Here is a 14,068-nt window from a genome sequence, read left to right on the forward strand (position 1 = left end):
AGCCGGTGGGCTCGCCGCGGGCCACCTCTCGGCGCAGCCCGCCGAGCAGCGCGGCACGCCGCTGGACTGAGGATGAGGAGCCCAAGGTGCTCAGGACGTGCCGGTCCCCTACCTTGTGGCTGCAGCTCGGCGCCCGCAGGGAGGCAGCCGCCCTCTCCCCCGCACACCGCCCGACACCGCGCCCCTGCCACTCCGCCCGAGCCCAACCTCCTCACTGCGATGCTGAGCGGATTACGGCCGGCACTTTGACAACTGCCTGCGCTCCCAGAGCCGCCCTGCCTGCCGCAGACTCTCCCCGCTCTCCGCGGGCGGCGCAGCTCCCTGGGCCGGGCCGGCGGCGCTGAGCGAGCCCGGACCGGCCCCAGGAAGCCCCTCCGCAGGCAGCGGCATGTCCCCGGCCCGGGGACCCGCCGGGCTGCTGCGGGCCACCCGCGGAGGGGCTGACACTTGCGGAGCGGGGACAGCGGAACCCCTCGCCCGCCGCGGGGAAGAGCGGCGGCTCCCGGCGGGGCAGCGCTCGGCGGCGGGGCGGGGGCTGCGGGGCACCGTGAGCACCCCCCGGGCAGCGCCCCGAGGCCGCGGAGCCGCTGGCCGCTGGCAGGGCGCCCCTCGGGCGGAGGGGAGCTCCCGCGCTCCGGCCCCGGCCCGACATGGTTGCTGCTGTCGGGCATGGGGACCAGCTGCCGGGAGAGGGTCTGCCCCGCGCCGCGCGGCGGAGGAGATGCCCGGCGCCGAGGCGGAGAGCAGCCCCGAGCAGGGCACGGAGGGGCTGCCGCCGAGGAGCCGGGCGAGGAGGAGGAGGAGGAGGAGGAGGAGGAGGACTGCGAGGAGTACGAGGACTTCTCCGAGCTGCCTGACACCTGCAGCATCGCCTCGGACGACTCCTTCTACCCACCGCTGGGGCTGGATGACGACGACGATGACACCTGGTCCCAGGACGGGGACGAGCGCGACAGCCCCGAGGCGCTCAGCCTCTTCCGAGCCTGCTGCACCAACAACAGCATCGTGCTGAAGGCGCTCATCCGCCAAGGCCCCGGGGAGGAGGAGGTGCGGGAGGCCGACCGCAATCGCCGGGTGAGCATCCCGCGCCGCGCCCCGGGAGCCGAGGGAAGAGCGGCTTGGCTGTCGCGCCGCCTTTGCTCCGCACCGTGGAGCAGAGTCAGAGGGGAGGGGGGCGGGGGCAGCCGTGCTTGTGTTGGATGACACCCCTCTCATTTGCTGGGGTGCTGCTGGGGCACGGGACTCCAAGCAGCGAGGAGCAGAGAAGGGCGTGAAGCTTTGCCTTGCTAGGCATGACTTTCCACCTTTGGCTAAGGAAGGTCCAGTTTATGGGATGAGAGAAAGGCTGAGATTCGAGTTTTCCCGCGATCAGTTTTGAGTTGGGTTTGTTTTCCCACAGTTTATCGGGGACGTGAGTGGCTGGTAATGGTTGTGTTCAGCATCACTAAGCCTTCCTCTTTTCTGGATGTCCATCTGGGATGTCTATCCCCTGCAGTACTTCACACTGTTCACCTTGATAATTTGAACAACTGATAAAAGTTCATGGGGTTACTTTTTTTTTTTTTTTAACTTTCTCTCCCCCCAAAATGTAAGCTTGCTTCTGGTTCCTAGGATGCCAAGCAAGGCTTAGGGTATTCCTGTGCTGAAATCATAATTTGCAGTATTCTCCTGGTATTTATTCTGTTGCTGGTAAAATATTTTTGGAGTCTGTGTCAGTACAAGGTTTGTGGTTCAGTTTTTGCCTGTTACTTAGTTAATTGCAAGGACAGAAGTGTACTTCAGTAAATCAGAAGTTGAAAACTTGAGAAAGATGTCCTGGGTAGTGTGTAAGTGGGACATTTAAACAGCAATATTGAAGACTAGCAACAGCAGTTCCTTTCACAACTATCACTACAGTTTGTATTAAAACTAAGAAATTTCTACTTTTAGTTTTCATAAACAATCTGCAAAACATTTCTGTGACTAGTCTGTGACAGGAATATTTTGAAAGAAAGCCTGTGTTATTTTAATTGGGCAAGTGACTTGCACATTCTAGCAACGTAAGTGGTCTTTACTTCAAAAAAAATGCCATACTTTGTGTTTGGTGCTGTTTGGAGAAGGGCTTTTCTTGCATTTTAGGTGTATGTAGTTGTAAGATTTTTCCTACAAATACCTTTATTTCCTCTCCAAAAGATTGGTTTTAATACAGATTTTTAGTGATCTAATTTACTGTAAATTTCTGAAAAGATAAAATATTGTATTAACACATCTGAGGGAGCAGCAACCTATGGCATGAGGGTGAGAATGAGCAACGCAGGGTAGAAATATTTTAACTCAACTCTTCTGCCCAGGCCAAGGTATGGCATGGTTATACTTTAGTTGGTAACACATGAGATCCAAATATTCATTACAGGAGAATTTGAAGATCCTGCAGATATACCTATCCTTTATATTAGTTCTGTGCTTAAGCTGGAGCCCAAACCCAGCCGTGACACTGTGTGGGGGTTTGGGCTCCAACTGCTTCTGAGGTCCGCTGATTCAGCGTGTCTCAAGTGTGTGATGATGCAGGAGGTTTGGCCCCACCATACCCATGGCATAAAAGACCAAGTGCCCCAGAGCTGTCCTCTCTGAAAAGGTGGCCTTCCCACCCAACAAAGGGTAAGCAGCTGTCTGTGAAGCTGCAGAGATCCCCCACCTCAGGGCTGGGGTCCTGTAGAGGTGAGTCAAGGGGTATAGAAAAGTTAACGTAGGCATCAGCCCATCATCCTGCAGCAATTCCTTTGGCAGAGGTGATCAGATCAAGGTTGTGAAAACAGTGAATTTACCTATTTGGACAGTTCCTCCCTTCACCACCCCACTTCCCCAAAAAGAAGTTGCTCTTTATCTCTCCAGCTTCACATAAAGGAAACAAAATTGTAGCTTGAATCCAAAAAGAAAGCTTCTCCTCTCTGTTCATACTGTAAAAAAATAAAATAAAATTATCTACTTAGACAAATATTCCATTTGACCTACAATTAAACACTGGCATCAAATTCTATTTTCTCCATTCTTTATGAAAACAAAGTAAAAGAAGTTCTGAAATTCAGCAACTTCTGAAACTTTATGAATGATGTGGGAGACATGAGTTCAGTTGCTCTCTCTACCTCCCTCACAGAAGTGCCCTAATCACAGTGGTTCAGAGCAGGATAGCATATCTTTTCCAGATAGATGTGAATGGGATGGGAGAAACCTTTTGACCAGGAAACTGAAACTTCAGGTTTCAGGACTACAGTCCTGATGTCCCCTCAGGACATCAGGGAAATTCTCATTATTTTCCAAAGGAAAACCACCTTTTTTCAGAGAACTTTACCTGACAAAAGGTAAGTTTTGCTCAGGTCTTTTATTGCACTTTCTGTGGATTTTTTGTAGCTCTAGAATTTGAATATAAAGTCATTGGACATTATCCATGAACAAAACAATTTTACTGCCACAAAGTAACAGAAAAAGTTACATACACCAGTCATGCTAATGAATTTTTTTGGTTGCTGAAACTTTTAATGGTGGCTTTCAGCATCTTCTTTTGCCAAGATAATGTTTGTTTACAATGCTATCTTGCATGCTTTTATTGGAAAGCTTTTTTTTTACACTGTGAACAAATAAGCCAAACTTTTGCTTGTTCCAAGTTTTTGTTTCTTTTCTGTGAGGCAGGAGAGAGAAGGAAGAATAACTTGCTTTTTGAGAAGAGGGATGGTGAAGAGAGGGCTGTGCAACTGAGTATATTAACTATTTTCACCATCCTGATCTGATAACCTCTGGTAAGTACAGTAAAGTTTCATTTTCACAAAATAAAGATCAGGCTTTCTTCAGAATAGGCAAAGCAAGTAACAGGTTATTGTAGTAAGATGATACCATATTTGGATTTTGAAAGTGATTAAACTCTGCTCATAAAATGTAACATGAAGAAGAAACTTCCAAATGCCCTAAATTGGGCACAAACAGCCCTTCCTTTGGAAGGAATTAGTCCTAAAAATGCTAGGATCCAGAGGCAACCGTACTTATTTTCTTCCATCCTTTTTGTCAGAATACATCAATTGTCTCTTTTGAGTCAATTTGCCAAGGCTGGGTAGTGGCTTTTTGTGTCGTTTCTTCAGAAGTGTGTTTTCCCCATACTCTGTGAGCTGCAGAACCTCCTGCCAGGCACAAGTTTTCATTAAATTCACCTTCCTGCAGTAAACCAGACTTCACAACATCTGATTTATTAGTCACCACATGTAGCCTGAAGATCTGTACCTTCCCTGTCTCGTTTTCGTTACTGTCAAGACAACAACAGTTTATATATTTTTGTCTGCGGGGGACCCCCAAAGGGCTGATCCCTCGATCTTCTCTTGTACTGCTGTCTGTATATGGAATCCTGAAAGACTGGCTTGGTACTGCTGATTTCCTCTCCTTGCGCAAGCTAATACTGAAATAATTGGAAAATACCTATGACATAATAATACACTAATTGTACATCATGCAGGGTGACCTCTCATTCATTAATGTTTACATGTTTACCTGCCGCAAGCTAGCACTAAAGAGGGATTTGAAAATATATATGGGAAAATAAAATCATGGTTCTGATGAACTTTCCTGTTCTGACTGAGACTATAGTGTCATCTGGGTAATGGTGCTACTTTTCACTGTGTTGCATGGAGACCGGTTCTGCCTCCTCACTACCTACATTTCTAGAATTTCAGATATTCGTATCTCATAATTTTAACATTTAATATCAAAGTTTGCCTAGTGATCAGGATTATAAATATACTCAGAAAAACAGAGTTTCAAAATCTGGTGTTACCTAACTGCAGAATGCAAGCAAATTTAGAAATTTGCCATGACAATAGCGAAGGCATTAAGAGATGGGGGAGAGAAAGAAAAGAAGCTCAAGAACATTCCCTTGCCAGATTGAAAATAGTCACTGTAGCTAATCCACAGAAAGGTTTTGTGTTAACCTTCCATGTGGTATGGCCTGTATTAGTAGGTATTCTGTAAGCTTGTGTTTTAGAGGTAATCTAGGTGTGAGAATATTCTGCTGTAGTCTTTTTCAGCTTTTTGGTTTTTTATGTCATTGTTCAATGAGTCTTTTGTCCAGTCCCATAAGTAACTATGGAGATGATTGTGGAAATGTTTCTCTGAATGCAGCCTAGGCTTGTTTGTGCACTGTGCACTGTGAATGTTTGTTTGGGAATGGCATCACTCATCCAGTTTCCTTACTGGACCTGTGATAGTATCCAAGGCATCAGGCATGTCATGTTGGTCTCCTTGCCCTATGCTGCAAACTACTCCTCAGCAGGGCAAAGTGGGCTGCTGGCTCCGAACTACCACAACAAACTTCTTCAGGCAACTCAGCCAATTTAGGGAGTGTTGTCCTTCAGTTTTCCACAGAGAGATGCAAGTGAATCCTCCATGGAGCTGACACCTGAATTTGTCTTTGCCAAAGGCCTAGGCTTGTGAAATTGCAACTGGTTATGAAGGACAGGGAGGCAGTGGTTCAGCTCTCACTTTCTGGGTGAGGGAACATTGTGCTGGATAATACTCTTCTAGGAAGGCTTGTATCACAAAAAAATGCCAGAGCCTGTGTAACACTCCTTTAACCTGTTTTATTATTTTCATTATCTTTACAATGCTAACTTGTAAAAATAAAAAATAAGCAGTCCAGCATTTTTGGTGAGGGATGAAGAATTCCCTGTCGTATGTTGCTTTTCAGTTGTGCTGGCACATAGTGTAAGACATCCCATGTCAGAGAAAGGCTTCGAAGAACATCATCTGCTACAGTGCTGGGAATCCTTTTTTTTATAATTATTATTTTCATAGTTTCAGTTCCTTCTTATTATCTTATACAAGGTATTCTCATGGCAACAATTGTATTGAAACTTAAAATCAAGACTATAAACCATGAAAGAGAATTTTTTAGGGTATAAGTACTTTTAAAAAGACCCTAACAGCAAAAGTAATTTAATTTAAATCCTTCAAAAAGTACAGAAATACCCAAATACAGTAAAAAATACCCCTGGAAATATGTGTTTGTGCTTAAAAAGGAGGTAAGCAAGTAAGGCAAGGAATAATAGTTATCAAAATACAGAAGCTGCTCACAACAAATTCGGAACTCTTCAAATACAGTAATTACAGCTCAAGGGAAGCCATCAGAAAGGAGTAGATAAAGCATGGAAAATATGAAGTCAGCTGGCTAAGAGGGAATTTGGTGAGCTAACCAGAGCATAGGCCAGATTGATACAAGTAGGCACTTGGAGGCATTATCAGAAGAGCGTGGGCAGGTTAGCTGTCTGCTTGCCCTTGTCTGCATTCATCTGGAGTGTAAGGCGAGTAATGCCTTTGTAAACCTGGCGCAAGAAGATATCCCTTGAAATAACTTGACTGAATAACTTGACTGAAGAAAAAGTATATGCATGGAACACAATTTCTGTGGAGTAAAGAGAACAGTTAATAAGGACCATGAGGGTGCACAGACATAAAGAATGGAAGTGCAGGTCTTTAGTAGACTGCTGGAAATGCACAGCCAGACCTGCTGCATTCTCCATGGAGTTGACAGGTAGTAAGATATAATTTGTGCTTAGTGTCAAAACCAGCATCAGCTAATAGATGTAACTCTTATTGAAATGGATAGATACAGATTTAAAGGCCACATGAGAAAGTTGTACAAATTTAATCTAGTTTCAAGTGATGCAACTTTTAGAGAAACCAGATGAAGAGTAGTTTCCTTGAAGAATGTTGACAAATTGCTTAATGCAAAGTATACGGAACAGGAGGGATGTTTTCAGTCTGATAGTAGCACAGAAGTAAAGCTCGTATCAACCTTTAGTTCCAGTTTAAGCAGTGTTTCATGTTGGTGTCTTAAATCAAGCATGTGAACTTGCAGAGCTCCTCAGAGATGCAGGGATGATCCTGGCTACCCAGGTACAGGTTGACTCCAGATGTTAAAAAATATAGCTACTTTTCAAATGTAATGATAGTCTAACAAGATTGGTTGTCTGGGAAATCTGTCATCAGTAATTATGACAGATATATAGTGGTGTTTTTAATATAACATGTGACCTTGAGTTGCCTTACTGCCTTTCTCTAGGAGAATATTTAAGCTTTATTTCACAGTGCACAAAGTGACACTGCTAATTCCTTCATCCCATTAGGAAATAAAAATTTATGTTCTCATTAAGGTATACTCAGGAAGGAATATTGGCAACTAATTTCCTCCTGTAAAGGTTCCCAAGATTCCTCAATAAATTTTTAGGGAAATTTTACTGAGAAATCTTGGGAAATTAAAACAGATAGCACTGCTACGAACTATTTGATTGCTCTGAAAAAGTGGGTCCTGCTTAGTTTCAGTAGGAGCTGCTGGGCTTTAAGTATGCTGAGAAAGAAAAGGGATTCAAAAGCCCCTAAATTCCTAAAGTCTTTGGCTACAAGCTAAGAATTTACCCGTAAGGTAATTGCCATAAGGCAACATCTGTACCTCATCTATCAAGGCTTTAGGTCTCAAGGCAAGAGCTCCAAGGAAGAAAGAAGAAATTTTCCTGTTTTAGGCACTGGGTTCAAAGCTGCCTGCTAAGAAGTACCACAGGATCGGTGAATCCAGGTGCCAGCTGCAAGGGTCAGCAGGTCTCCAGTGCCACATCTTTCAGCATCATGAAGAGCCTAACTCTCATGTGCTTTGTTCCTGCTGGTGCTGGAAGCAGTGGTGTGGGCTGTGGCTCTTGGAGGCTCAGAGTCAACACTGACAGATGGAAAGGCAGGGAGGGAGATGCTCAGCCCCTTAACAGGGACTTCCCTTTTCAAAGGTGTGAGTTTTGCTTGTTTTTCACTCAGTCTGACTTGTTACTGGGTTTCAAGGGACATTTCAAAAAGGTTTTTGAAAGAGGCATTAATGTTCACTTTTGTGTGTGGCACAGAAAGCACTTGTCGTCTTATGTAGTCACACAGTCTTGTGAGTGTGCTTGGGAATATAAACTGTGAAAATAAGTAATGTCAAATGTTGAACAATGAGTACAAATAATCAAAATATCTATTTGTAACTATTCAGACATTTCAGCAGGTACTGTTATGTTCAAAATCTGTTCTACTACTCAAGAAGAGAGAGATTGAAAGATTAAAAAAGCAAAGCCCTGTTATACATTTTGGAAAAGATTGCTGTGTAACGGAGGCCCACAAAAATCAGCTGTTTTACTGTCATACTATGTGTTGGTAGTACTTCATCTTCACAGAGGAGAATGATAGTGAGACTGAGTAATAACTCTTGTATGACTTTACAGGTGCTAGTTGCTTCCTGCCAGGTGAGCCTAACATTCATCAGGTTTATTTTAAATTACATTTCATTAAAACACATATTTCTTCTTCCAAAGAGAAGTAATATGTGATCACCAAGTAAAATTCACAATTAATTTTGAAATATAGGTAGATTTGGAAGGTGTAAGCAGCCCTGTAGAAAATCTTGCTAGATGAGCATGGAGTGTGTGAGTGCATTGCCAGAGGAAACCATTTCTGGCATGAGAGCTCATGTCCAGCTACTCAGAGGTAACCTCTCTGCTGTGGACCAATGATGACCACATAGGCAGTGCTTGACCCAGGTTTTCTCTGAATCCCAAGTGGTTTTCCTAATTTACCATTGGTTTTTAGGCTTTTCAATTCAAAGTGCCAAAACTAGCATGATTTGTTGTGTTTTGAAAATCACACTGCTACTAAAGTTGCTATAATAGCTATTTAAGTTGGTATAATTGCTATTTACTGGAGACTTATTTCAGATATGATAAGATAGCTTCCAAGTAGGATAACATAGATCATAGAATGCTCCAGTTTTTCCAAAATTGGTATTTTTATCATTAATTTTCTTACCTTTTCCAGTTTTTATACTTCGTATGTACAAGTTATTATGTTCTGGTTAGTTTTGGTTGGTTTTTTTAGCAATTGACAGTATATTGCCTGCTAACTGTTTTCCTGCATATTCTTTCTGTATTGTCTGTTATTGCACTGTGGAATTAGGTTTATCTTGTGTGACTGAGGTAGAGTTGCACTAAAAACTAGAGGTAGATATACTAAAAACTTCTGGTAGATTTTTTTAAATAGAAAAGAAAATCTCTGGAGAATGTGAAAGCAAGGAAGAACTCCCACAAGCTTTATCAGAGACAGGAGTTCACTTTTAATGTTTTCATAAATAAAATTTCTCTCAAAAGGTTACTCTTTGCAATTATTTAAAATGTTATGCCACATAGGTTTCAGTTTATCCATTTCTAAGGATTCTTTAAATACAAAAATGGAAACTCTCCAACCTTGGCTAAATATAATCTTTTAGCATACTCAGTGTGTCACAATGAGAAATTATCAAGTACCATAAGAAGAAGATGGTTGTCACAGAGTCTGTGGTTGCACATCTGTCAGTGAATTAGCAATTCAAATTGTATCCACTGTGGGAAAAACTCACTATGTGGAAATAGTTCCCGTTTTTCAATTCTTTTATTTTCTATTATGTCTGTTAAATTCCACAGGGAGCAATTTAAAAGCAAGCTGATGCAGAACGGGAATGACTCACCGTTGGGCTTTTGTTGCTTCACACGTTTCGGATGTATAACGTTCCGAGCCTGATCCGGTAATACCCTCTCACATATGAGGGTCTGGGGTTTTTTTTTTTGTCTTTTGCCTCTTTGCCTCTCAGTGCTTAAGTCCTTATCTTTAGGACAGCCTGTGTGTAGACAGACCAACCACTGGTGGCAAGAGATGCTGTCAGCAGCAACCCTGCCTCAGAACTGGGCCCTGCGGGAAGTTTTGAAATTTTGTTTCTATTACTGTGGAGGAGAGGCCTACACATAAGCCATTGTTACTAATTTTCTGAAGTGGAAAAGTGGCAGATAACAGAATATATTCAATCTGTTCATAAAAGCAGCCTTTTGGGGTTTGGCGCTTTTTTCCCCCTTTTATTTGGCTTTCTTTTTTCTTCTTTTTTCTTTACAAAACATAGGTATCTTGCTATTTGTAGGCAGCTATCTTGCTAATAGTAAAAAGGCTTAGATGACCTTTTTGCCACGTGATTGGGAAACACAGGAAAGGTAGTCATGTATTCATAAGTGTCTTTAGGTGTGGAAAGGGAAGAAGAAAACGGAAGATGATCTTTGAAAGGTGGGAGAGTACTTCTGTCTATCTGCAAGAATGACATGGGTTTGATAAAGGTTTTAAGAGAAGGAAGAGTCAAAGCTCAGCTCCATAAAGGAATTATTTTAAATATTTTTCCTTCTACAGAGAAAGATTTTCTGTAAAGAGCATGAAGTAACAATAGCTTGTTAGACAAAGAGTATAGGATAACAAGTATTGGCCAGTTTTGGAAAATGAAATATCACAAATATTAGTGAGATCTTAGTGTATAGACTTGAAGACCCTTTCTAAGCTCTGCAATAAAAAATAAATAAAAAATACAAACATGGTAGAGGAGTTTTCTGGTTACACTGAGACAAGCTGTACTACATAGTAAATGCCTAGATGTATGGAGCAACAGCAGCCAGAGGAAACCTATATCTGCGAAGTAACAGGATATTTTCCTTGCTGTGCTGCAGGCACTTTGGAGGCACACTGCTGTGTTAGGGAAGCCCTATCTGCAGGGAAAACTGGGCAGCATGACCTTTTCAGAGACACTGCTCTGCCATGCTGCTCCAGCAGAGCTCCCCAGGCAGAATTGCCAGCCTGGAATTAAACACACAATGTTCCTGGAGGGCAACCTGGCCAATAGTTTGAGCAGTGAACAAAACCATTTACCTTTTCATGGGTGACGGGGAAGGAAAACACTTAATTTCAAGGTCCCTGGGAATGGAGTGAAAGCATCTCCCTTTTACCTCAGGGACAGGTGCAATCCCCCAGGTAAAGACTGTCCCACAGGCTGCAAGCAGCATCTGTGCAGAAGGGTTCTGGTGGCTCTGGGGTGCCCCATTAACCTTCTGCTAGCACTAGTCAGTGCGACGGAAAACCTACTGTGTCCTGCTGTCATTTATGTAGGGTGGGACTGAATCTTCCTTGCCACCTATTTATGGTTGTGCTTACTTTTGTTTTACTTCACTGATGCTGTACCATCTGTGGGCATTTTGCAGTCCAGAAAATTCTTCCTCTTGTGAAGATGCAACAGGGCTGTACCATCAGTGAAGATTCCCATGAATAGAACTGCCTGTGGAATAGGAACTGGAACTGAGTACTAAGTACACGATAATCTTGTTAGTACCTTACTTGAATTGAAATAGCATGTAGGCAGTTTATTAAAGTCAGATGTTTCAGTGTATTTTCAATATTTATCTCCATAAAACTTCCCATGAAGTGTATGGGATCCATTACATATATGTGGAAAACTCCCTGTAAAGCAAGATAATTAAATGTGACAGGCAAGAGCTGCCTCACTGAATTACAACTGTGGCAGTATATATAGTTGCCTGAAGAGTTCGAAAAATTTGCATTTGAATTTCAAAAATATAATCAGATATCATAGTCCCTTCCCACTATGCATTGCCTCCTAATCATCCTGTTAGTGATACACGAAGCAGATATTGAAATATTTAATAGCCAACTTAGACATTTTAGAAGCAGTGAGCTTCTAAAACTCCTGAAAGGAGGTGGTAAGGTGAGGGTCAGCCTGTTCTCCAAGGTAACAAGTGACAGGACAAGGGAAAAGGGCGTTAATGGTGAATCATTGGAGCAGGTTTTCCAGGGAAGTGGTATAGTCACCGCAGGTGTATCCCTGGAAATGTTACAGAAATGAGTAGATGTGGCACTTCACAAAACAGCCTAGTGAACATGGTGACATTTGGTTGAAGATTGGATTTGATCATCTTGGAGGTCTTTTCCAACCGTAATGATTCTCTGATTCTAATATCAGCATCCCAGAACAAAACAAAAACAAACAAACAAACAAACAAACAAACAAAGAGAGATGGTGAATAAATGTCAGCCTTTCTCTTAAAATTAATCACTCAAATTATTTTCTTCTAAGGCACAAGATTATGAAATGTCTTTCACTTGCTAATGCTGTTTTTAATTTCTTTGGGCATTTTTAGCTTGACCTAGTTTATGCTTATTACAGTCAGCACAGCTGATTTATGAGCAGAGGCTCCATTCATAGATGGGTGCAGGCAGAGCTGAGGTATTCAGGTATACATCCATGGAATTGTTACTGTGCATTTCAAGATCACTTATCATCCTCTAAGGATCTGAGTTCAAATAAGGAAAAAAAAAATAACTGGAAGGTTTCGAATAAGGTGATACTGTTCTCCAGTGCTTCTCATATCTCAGGTCTAACACTCTCTTTTCTGCTATTGTTAAAACTGTGAAATCCCCCAGCTATCAAATGTCAGGAAGAAGTTCTGTGATCTTCCTTTGGAGCTTTAGTACCTGAGACTAGATCAGTAGGAACTACCCTCCTGTAGTAGGTACACAGACAATAACCATGTGGCAAAACAGGTTAACCTCACCAAATAAATGTCATAAATATGTGTGATCTAGTGATAAATATCACAGAGAGGAAGGATTTTAAAAACACAGGGGCTCTTTTAGTGTTGATGGAAAGAACAAGTGACTCCAGCGTGAGTTGTGGCAGCAGAGTGAGATGAGGGCCGCCAGCTTCAAGCTGGACTGCTTAGAGGGTAACATGGTCAGTGTTTTTAAGGACTTCAGCATCTAGCTCTCTATACTGCCATTATTCTTTGGACAAGTTGGGCATCCAGAAGAGTACAGTTCACAATCCTGTAATGCTAGCCTACTTTCATTCATCCGTCAATCTGCAGAGTTTGAAAATTTAGGTAAAATATTTCCAAATTCATGTTTTGAGAATTTATAAATGGTAAGAGTAAATTGTAATTGTTTGACAATTTTAGAAAAAATAATAATCAGTACTGATGTTTCTGTAACACAAAAAAGTAATTGTACTTGCAGTTGTGAGTTTAATGTGTGTATTGGACCTTCTTTTTCTGTTTACTCCTTGCCATCCACAAAACACATTTCTCTGGGGAGGAGGTTTTTAAAATAGTGCTTAGTTACTCAGTTTAGATTTTGAGTATTGTCTAAAAATACAGTATTTTCCTCTTTCTCATGTAAATTCAATTTCTAATACAGCAATTGCAGCAGTTCTGGTTTATTACTAAATTGTTAGCATGCATCGTAAAGGAAATAGCAAAGCCTCTAGAATTCAGCAGCTTATCAGCCACAGAGGAAAAAGCTAGTGAGCATCGTTTGTGTGATATAAACTCTAATAAAATCATTCAAATACTGTCATCATTACTTTCACAAACTTGTTTCTCTTCCTTCCCTGAGCTGTTTCCTATTGTTTCCTTTCAGATTTCAAAGTCCTCAGGGAGTGTATCTGGAATGGCTCTACCTTATTATTGGTGGTACTGCAGTCATAATATCATTCTTAATTATATGATTTCGAAGTCTACCTGTATTGGCTGAGCTTTTAAGATTATTGCTACAGGGCAATATCAATCAGTATAATCACCTTATTTACAGAAATTCTACTGTGCCAATATACAATGTGAGATTTACAAATGTTAAGGGGGAGAAGGGGATTTTTGGCTGTAGGCTTTTGATCCTGATGTTAGTTAATTGTGACAAGCCTTCATTTTGGATATTTGGGATAGTTTGCTTCTTTCCAGAAGTGGATTGAAGGAGCTGGACTCTGAGGGTAACAGGAAACAGCCTGCCCACAATTTTCAAGTAGAAATGAAAAGACAAGATCTTCTGCTCTTAAAATTATTACCATATTGCCAAGTAGCATTCTCTCATTTTGTGTCAGAGAAATAGAAAAACAACTCCAAACACCTGGAAAAGTATTTGAAAATGCTATGTGTTAGGGGAAAACCTGTTGCTGTTTCCAGGTGCCTGAAAACTGAGGGAGAAAAACATAAGTTTTATCATTCTTCCACAACTACTCTGTGATCTCTTTAGGTAATAGAGATACAGAGTTCTTAGAACATCTAGGATAAGAAACTGCAGCATTTGGTTAGTTATTGTAAACCCTCTAAAAATGTTAGCTTCCACTCCTCAAAGAAAAGAAAAGAAAAGGAAAAGGAAAAAAAGAGAAAAGAAAAGATAAATG

The 14,068-nt window shown here is 41.9% G+C and overlaps 1 protein-coding gene across 1 annotated transcript in view; it reads left to right on the forward strand.

The window, feature by feature from the left end:
• Nucleotides 1-650: 650 nt before the first annotated feature.
• Nucleotides 651-14,068, forward strand: part of ANKRD33B (ankyrin repeat domain 33B) — a 42,718-nt gene continuing 29,300 nt past the window's right edge. The window contains 4 exon segments of the mRNA XM_029958929.1: nt 651-688; nt 690-707; nt 709-767; nt 770-1,074. Of these exon segments, the coding sequence (XP_029814789.1) occupies nt 651-688; nt 690-707; nt 709-767; nt 770-1,074 (420 nt within the window).

The sequence above is a fragment of the Manacus vitellinus genome, unplaced genomic scaffold (assembly GCF_001715985.3).
Source record: "Manacus vitellinus isolate BGI_N305 unplaced genomic scaffold, ASM171598v3 scaffold_17_pilon, whole genome shotgun sequence".
Classification (NCBI taxonomy): Eukaryota; Metazoa; Chordata; class Aves; order Passeriformes; family Pipridae; genus Manacus; species Manacus vitellinus.